This window comes from Triticum urartu, unplaced genomic scaffold, assembly GCF_003073215.2.
Source record: "Triticum urartu cultivar G1812 unplaced genomic scaffold, Tu2.1 TuUngrouped_contig_5646, whole genome shotgun sequence".
NCBI classification, from domain to species: Eukaryota; Viridiplantae; Streptophyta; class Magnoliopsida; order Poales; family Poaceae; genus Triticum; species Triticum urartu.
The window spans coordinates 1-8,281 of record NW_024116337.1 but is presented as its reverse complement, the minus strand read 5'-3'; the positions used below and the strand labels follow the sequence as shown (position 1 = coordinate 8,281).

At 48.8% G+C, this 8,281-nt stretch overlaps 2 protein-coding genes and 1 non-coding gene across 3 annotated transcripts; 2 read left to right on the top strand and 1 right to left on the bottom strand.

The window, feature by feature from the left end:
* The first annotated feature begins 6 nt into the window (after positions 1 to 6).
* LOC125529504 (putative pentatricopeptide repeat-containing protein At3g15130) lies at positions 7 to 2,823 on the top strand. The gene has a single exon (XM_048693918.1). It carries the CDS (start codon positions 98 to 100, stop codon positions 2,210 to 2,212), a length of 2,115 nt encoding a protein of 704 aa, XP_048549875.1. The 5' UTR covers positions 7 to 97; the 3' UTR covers positions 2,213 to 2,823.
* Positions 2,824 to 4,489: 1,666 nt separating this feature from the next.
* Positions 4,490 to 4,576, top strand: TRNAY-GUA. The gene is given in 2 exon segments: positions 4,490 to 4,526; positions 4,541 to 4,576. It is a non-coding gene; the product is annotated as a tRNA-Tyr (tRNA).
* Positions 4,577 to 5,236: 660 nt separating this feature from the next.
* LOC125529502 (3-isopropylmalate dehydrogenase 2, chloroplastic-like) lies at positions 5,237 to 8,276 on the bottom strand (the record flags this gene model as incomplete). Its single annotated transcript, XM_048693917.1, has 10 exons — positions 5,237 to 5,600; positions 5,938 to 6,090; positions 6,199 to 6,252; positions 6,338 to 6,445; positions 6,542 to 6,658; positions 6,896 to 6,982; positions 7,220 to 7,308; positions 7,437 to 7,512; positions 8,014 to 8,125; positions 8,260 to 8,276. Coding segments are annotated over 10 exons (876 nt in total), but the record flags the coding sequence as incomplete, so codon positions are not given.
* Positions 8,277 to 8,281: the final 5 nt, after the last annotated feature.

Here is an 8,281-nt window from a genome sequence, read left to right as displayed (position 1 = left end):
GCATTCCTCCATATGCTAACCTCGCCGCCATCTCTCATCGCCCCAGCCGGGCCCTCCCCGCAGCGCCACCTCCCTTCCAACTCTCCCGGCGAATCCAATGGAGCGGCGGAAGATGCTCGCGGACCTCCTCCGGGCGAGCGCGAGGGGCCCGGACCTCCGCGGCGGCGCGCAGCTCCACGGCGCGCTCACCAAGCTCGGCTTCGGATCCGACACCATGCTCGGCAACAACCTGGTCGACATGTACGCCAAGTGCGGGAAACTCGACATGTCCCGCCAGGTGTTCGACGGAATGCCCGAGAGGAACGTGGTCTCGTGGACGGCCCTCATGGTGGGCTTCCTGCAGCAGGGGCGCGCCGGGGAGTGCCTCCGGCTGTTCGGGGAGATGCGAAGGGTCTCGGAGGTCCCGCCGAACGAGTTCACGCTCTCGGCGACCCTCAAGGCGTGCGGCGTCGTCGGGGACACGGGCGCCGGTGTTCGTGTCCACGGGGCCTGCGTCAGGATGGGGTTCGAGGGGCATGGCGTGGTTGCCAACTCGCTGGTGCTCGTGTACTCCAAGGGCGGGAGGATAGGCAACGCGCGGCGGGTGTTTGATGGCGCTGCTGCGTTCAGGGACCTCGTCACCTGGAATGCCATGATCTCCGGCTACGCGCACGCCGGGCGTGGCAAGGACTCGCTGCTCGTCTTCCGGGAGATGCAGCAGCGAGGAGATGAGGATTGTCAGCCTGATGAGTTCACCTTCGCCAGCTTGCTGAAAGCCTGCAGCGGCCTAGGCGCGGCTCGAGAGGGCACGCAGGCTCACGCGGCCATGGTGACCAGAGGGGTCTCCACGGCATCCAGTGCCATCCTCGCCGGCGCGCTGCTTGATGTGTATGTAAAATGCCATTGCCTGCCGGCGGCAATGCAAGTGTTTGATCGGTTGGAAAGGAAGAATGCCATCCAGTGGACGACGGTGATCGTCGGGCACGCACAAGAAGGGCAGGTGAAGGAAGCATTGGAGCTGTTCCGGCGGTTCTGGAGCTCTGGCGTCCGTGCTGATGGACATGTCCTCTCCAGCATCGTTGGCCTGTTTGCAGACTTTGCTCTCGTCGAGCAGGGGAGACAAGTGCACTGCTACACAGTCAAGAACCCGGCCGGGCTCGACGTGTCAGTGTCCAACTCCCTGGTCGACATGTACCACAAGTGTGGGCTGACCGACGAGGCGGAGCAGCGGTTCTGGGAGACGCCGATGAGGAACGTCGTGTCATGGACAGCGATGATCAACGGCCTCGGGAAGCACGGCCATGGCCGAGAGGCCATTGACATGTTCGAGAAAATGCGAACGGAAGGCGTCGAGCCTGACGAGGTGAGCTACCTGGCCCTCCTGTCGGCGTGCAGCCACTCTGGCCTTGTTGAGGAGTGTCGCCGGTATTTCTCGATGATCCGCCAGGACAAACGGCTGAGGCCGAGGGCTGAGCACTATGCGTGCATGGTAGACCTCCTCGGCCGCGCCGGGGAGCTCACGGAGGCCAGGGACCTTGTTGCGACGATGCCGATGGAGCCCACCGTCGGCGTGTGGCAGACTCTGCTCAGCGCCTGCAGGGTGCACAAGGACGTCACCACAGCCAAGGAGGCAGGCGAGGCCCTCCTGGCCATGGACGGCGACAACCCGGCTAACTATGTGATGCTGTCGAACATCTTCGCCGAAGCTGGCGAGTGGCGGGAGCACCAGCAGGTGCGCGACGCCATGCGGCGCCGGGGCCTGCGGAAGCAGGGCGGGTGCAGCTGGGTGGAGGTCGGCAAGGAGACACACTTCTTCTACGGTGGCGGCGACACCACCCACCCACGCGCCACCGACATCCGCCGCGTTCTCCGCGATGTGGAGAGCAGGATGAGAGAGCAGCTCGGGTACAGTGCTGGGTCGTCGGCGCACGCGGTGGCGCTGCACGACGTGGACGAGGAGTCGCGCGCCGAGGGCCTGCGGGCGCACAGCGAGCGGCTGGCTGTGGGGCTGTGGCTGCTGCACCACGGTGAGCACCACCATGGCGATGGGGAGGAAGAGGAGGAGGGGAGGAGGGAGGTGATCAGGGTGTACAAGAACCTTCGGGTGTGTGGCGACTGCCACGAGTTCTTCAAGGGGCTGTCGCGGGTGGTGGCTAGGGTGATGGTGGTCAGGGACGCCAACCGGTTCCACAGGTTCCAGGACGGCGCATGCTCCTGCAAAGACTACTGGTGACACACATAACAGAACTCACACTGAAACACAGACCTCATAAGCTGACTTGACAAAAGGAAAAAGAAGCACAAACGGCTTTACCACTGAAATGCCAGGCAACATGGCTATCCATTGGTCGCTGTGTCATCAAGATATTTCGCTCTGCCTGGAGTCCTGCAGGCTGCAGGCAGCATACAGTCTGATCTGATCTGATTATGGTCCTTTGTGGAACAAGATTTGGGAACTGCCATATGCCCGAGTGAAGCTGAGCATTTCATTTGGACACTGATTTGGTCACAGTATCCTGGCAGCTCGATCTCGTATGAAGATGAGGAGGAAACCCCGTTTGTTCTTTCTGTACAAGACTAGACGAGGGGTGAATCCAGATTGCTCCTGGAGGAAGGAAGGTGCCATTCCAGCTTGCTTTTGAATTGCCGGTTCGTCAGTTAAAACAGAGTCCCGAGGACCTCGCGTCGCCCTGAAATTATGTGTGCTTCCTTGGCCTTGGTGGTCTGTCTGTCTTGTCGCAACAAAATGAATGCTAGTTACTGGGCCTCATGAGCAACTTCAGTTTATGAACTAGCCAGGTACACACAATTCTGAATTTATTTGAAGGAGAATGTACCATGCTTGCCGGGAGAGTCAGAGACCACTGTCTGCTCCTGATATGCATTGGCGTAGCCTCCTTGCCATGTCTCTGTTTAGTTCCTTAGGCATTGTAATCCTTGAGTTGTGCTGGCTGATACTATCCGCGTTTGCCCCTGCATGCTGAAACTATCCCTACCGTGTTGCTGCGGATACTGAAGTGTTCAAGTGGGCTGCTTGCCCCTCGTAGAACTTTCAGTTTAACTTTTTGTATGCGCCCTTGCCTGAATGAATCTGTTTAGACTACAAGGTGGCTGGAAACTGATTCACCGTTACTGTTATATTCACCATAGTCCCTGTGCAATTTAATTTTATTTTGCGATATTGCACCCTAGAAGAACTGTATGCTGAATTTTTAGGGGCAATTTGCTCGATTTTGCTGACGAAAGTGGTGGACTGTTAGCGTAGCAGCGTTGCGCTACGAAATCAATATATCAAACTTGTGATTCGTTTAACCGCCGAGATATATTCGGTCGGTCGGTCCGTCCGGAGTTGTGCTGTTGTGCTTGTGCAGGCTCCAGGTTTACATACATACGATTTGATCTGATGATGGTGTAGACAGATTGCAATGGCAGATCCCATTTGTTCTGTACGTTGAAGATTAAATGCGGATATGATGCTGCAGACTGCAGTGGCCACTTGTTTTTGAAGCGTAAGCGTGGTGTGCTCCTGGAGGAAGAAAGCTCGAGCCTGGCTTTGAAATTTTTCGTCAGTCAGTCAGTCAGCTATGAACACAGTCCCGAGACAGGCATAGTGGATGCTGAATACTATACTAGTGAGCCTTCTGAGTAGGTCCAGTGTAGATTAGCCCAAGCAACATCGGCTGGTCCACTGAAACACACACACCTCATCGGCATAGGAACACGCCTTTACCATCGAAATGCCAAGCAACATGGTCTCCTTTGGCCTCGGTGGTCTGTCTGGTCGCAGCAAAGTGAATGCCAGTTACTGAGCCTCACGAGCAACTTCAGCATCTATATATGGATTAGCCAGGTACGTAACATACATTGCTGAATTTACTTGAAGGAGAATGTTGAATGCCCGAGAGGCTCGAGTTCCTCTTGTAGACCACTGGTCCTAGTGATATGCATTGGCCTGCCCTCCTTGCTGTGTCTCTATCTGGCTTCTTAGGCCTTGTAATCTTTGAGTTGTGATGCTGGCTGACCTGCCAGCAACTCGCCGTTTACACCCGTGTGCTGAGTGCTGACACTACCCCGCCTACTGTGTTGCCGCCGTTAACGAAATGTTCAGGTGGGCAGCTTCTGCTTGACCCCCTGTAAACCTTTCGATGTTTTCCTTTATATATGCGTCCTTGTCTGAATTAAGTATAGACTAGCCAAGTAAGTAGTTCGTACGTGCATTGCTGAATTCAGTTGAAGGAGGATGTTGGGTGTACCGAGCGAAAGACTTGACTTGTTCTTGGGTCGCCTCAAGTCAAGGTATAATAGTAAATTTTAGAGCATGTATCTCTCAAAAAAAAATTAGAGTATCATTGCCTGAATGAATCTGTCGACGTGTTCCATCCCAAAATGCTCTGCTGCTTGGCTAAATCGCCTCCTGCGGGTCACTAATTGTTGGGGAGGGGTTGGTGGCATAGCAGCGCTGGGCTACGAGTTGGCATCAAAAGAGTTCTGGGAGGAGGAAAATCACAAGCCGACCTTAGCTCAGTTGGTAGAGCGGAGGACTGTAGTGGTCGCAGATTAAATCCTTAGGTCACTGGTTCGAATCCGGTAGGTCGGAATTATTTTTTCCTTTTTAATTTTTTTATTCTTCTTATAAATTACAAAAATGAAAAATCCACCTCTTTACAAAAAGTCTCTTTCGATTTGTTTAAGAATCTTTTTAGGTTCACAAAGTCATATTGGAATGGAATCATTTCCTTTGGCCACTCTCTCGTTTCGTCTAAGAATCTTTTGAAACGTAGAATGGATCTTTTCAAATAGGAAATGAAATATGGATGGAGATTCAGTTTCAGAAAGCCATTTGAATTTTGCTGCTCAACAGACCATCAGATTAGCAGACCAATCTTACCCCAAATGTAGGCGCACAAAAACTTAAACCATTAGGTCCAGTATAGGTCGGATTTCTATTATAAACATTTAATCTTTGAATGCCCCCCAAAAAATAAATCCATCTTCTCCACTATTTACTCTGGTACAAACTTGAGTCACTTATTTTGGGACAGAGGGAGTAGCTAATAAATCTCTGGGAAAGACATATTGACGGGGATTTTAGGTTCACAAAGTCACACTGGAATCTGCTGCTTAGATTAGCAGAACCATCTTACCCCAAAATCTAGTTGATGATTAGTTCTGTTATTATCCACTCGTTTTTTTAAGAAGATACATTAGATGGGACATGACAGGAATGCACTGACTTATCCCAAATGACAGTGCCACAAAATCCAATATCTTTTTCATTCCAGCCAGGAGCAAAGGGGAACCATCCCCATTTTTCTATCCATCACCGACACAATTTATTCAATCAAGGCACGCAAAAATCTTTCCAATGAGCAACAGAAAGGGAGAAGATGATCCGCTAAATTCCTGCACCCAACTACAAGGGTGGAGGAAGGCAAATAAAAACAAAATCACGCTATCCAGGGACAAGATCAATTGATCTTTGGTGGGTTAAGGTCAGATCGGATCCCAGTGCGCTTTCGACCATCCCATGCCGCAGGCTTCTTCAACCCTTTACTGTTTTACTTCTGCGACTCCAGAGCCTTCAGGACTTCCTCTCCCATTCGCTTGCATCCAACCAATGTCTGCAGCGGAAGAACAAAACTACGTAAGTTCGGAAAAAAGAGGAAACGGGAGCAAAAAGTAGCGCTTGCTAATGAGTATATTCCACAACCAGTGAACACAGGTCAGAAGTTTGGCAGGCTAAGAAACAGAGGACCAAATCCTTCTATTTTGTCAAACTATCTAAGTACTCGTAATTGATATGCAAGTAGAGAACAATCTAAGTACAACTGTACGAAGCAGATGAATATTTAATTATTTATTTGGCAGAAACATAGGCATTGGATTTCTCTTCCAACATAAATGTAGCAAATATTCAGTGCAGCAATTATTGAACATGTTTGCATGGACTAATTTTACCGTCCCAGGAGAATATATGTCCCCAGTTCGGAACCCATTGTCCAGTGTCTCTGTAACCGCAGCTTCGATTCTCTTTGCAGCACTTTCTACACCAAGGCCATATTTCAATAGCATCGCAGCACTAAGAATTGTAGCTAGCGGGTTTGCCTTGTCCTGCACTCAGCAAATTGTAGAAGGGAGCAGAATTTTGAACAGAGTTAGACAACAAAAGGCAACGCGGTAGTATCTAAGGATTCTTCTGAATTTAGGAGCTATGTCAACCTGGCCAGCAATGTCAGGAGCAGAGCCATGAATGGGTTCAAAAAGACCTGGTCCCTGTACAGAAAAAGATCCTTGATAAGCGCTTTACTTCCAGCAATTTCAGCACAAAATAAGGGCGTCTGAAAACAACTTATATTACCGATTCACCAACACTGGCAGATGGCAGCATTCCAATGCTTCCTGTGATCATTGATGCTTCGTCCGATAATATGTCACCAAAGATATTGTTTGTCACAATCGTGTCAAACTGTGATAATGAAGGGAAGGGAATATAGGAGGTCAGCACATGTCCATACTGCTTCTCAGGGTGAGATTATTAAGTTACATATACAAGGAAACAAACCTGTTTAGGATTCCTAACAAGCTGCATTGCAGCGTTATCAACGTACATGTGTGAGAGCTCTACGTCAGGGAATTCGGAAGCTATTGCAGTTACCCGTTTCCTCCAGAGCATGGACGCCTACAATAGCATTAGGAAAAATGATGTATTTTTTCACATGGAAAATGATGTATTAGGCTCAACAAAATGATAGGTCATAGTTGTTGCATCCAACTAAATATCGAAGGAGTTATAAAACATTAAGTATAATATTGTCTCGAATATACATCATGGCCCAGTCCTAATTTCCACACATTTGGAATTATTCCAGATGTTTGGAATAACTGAAAAATATTTGGGAATCAAATAATTAAGTACCTCAAGTACATTCGCCTTGTCCACCGAGCATAATTTTCCTCCTCTCTTGCGAGCAACCTCAAATGCAACACGGGCAATACGATCGATCTGGAGATATAGTTGTTCAAACAAATAGTTAATGCACTATAATCAATACGATCGATCTGGAGATGTAGTGTTCTTCCAGAAAATACATACTGACATTATAGAGGAAAGAAACAGAGAAACAAAATGATCAACAGATTTAGCCATGTTTATGCCTTCGGGGGCAGCAGGGACTATCACTCATTCAAGAAATTGTTTATCAGGGAGATAGTTGAAATGTAAGAGGAACAGTAGAGTCACCTCAGCAACTGAATATATTTCAGTGTTGAAGCCAGTTTCCTCTCCCTTGTCGTTAGTTCCAAAACCCCTAGGTTTGCCGAAGTATATCCCTGCCACACAGAATAATAAAATACCAGTAGAAGATTCAAGTTTCATCAGAATGCACCTGGAAATATATAAATCAGGAAGGAAAGAAGGATAACGATTCCATGCTTAATTGAAGTTTAGTCAACATTACCTCCAGTAAGCTCTCTAACAACCATGATGTCAACTCCTTCAGCTACCTCTTTCTTCAAAGTAGATGCATCTACTAACTACAAAAGTGTGAGGCCAAAGAGAGAAGTAATTGCATAGGGAACATATGAGCAAATCAGCACATAATTGCAAGTATATAACCAGCAATAAGTGAAACAAACAAGTCCATTCAGCCCAAAATTTGCAGCTATGACTTCATTTGCTAGTGTTTTATTTGTTATTTAAACCATGTATTGCTAGTACAGATCATGTCGGGACACAGGAGACACTCAGCTTTTGATATCATGCCTTGGATGCAACTTAAGTGATCTAGCTCATATAGTTAACTAGCTACCTAAAGTACGAAAGGCAGAGTTTTGAGTAGTACCATTAGAAAAACAGGACAATGTTGTTAGTACTAATCGGAACAAAGAAGTTAATCGACTACTGGTACAGATTAAGACAGGGCGCAGGACACACTCTGATGCCTTTGATACATGGTCTCAGATGCAACTTCAGCGAAATAGCTATCTAAAGTACCAACTGCGGTATTGTCGAACTAAAATGGCATGTTGATATACCTGCGGTAACACAGTGGCTGGCCGCAGATTGGCAAACACGCCGAGCCCGGCACGGATGTTGAGCAGCCCGGTCTCGGGCTTGAGATGCTTCTCATTGTTATCCCACTTATACCTGCAGACCAAATCATCACATCCAATTACTGAAAGAAAACGCAGGTGCACATCACTAAGTCTGACCAGAGCAAAATGCAACCCAAAGCTGCTACCACTGTGGTTGCAGCTATTAACAGGAAAATTTCCACTCACCCTCCTATGGCGCCGAGGAGGA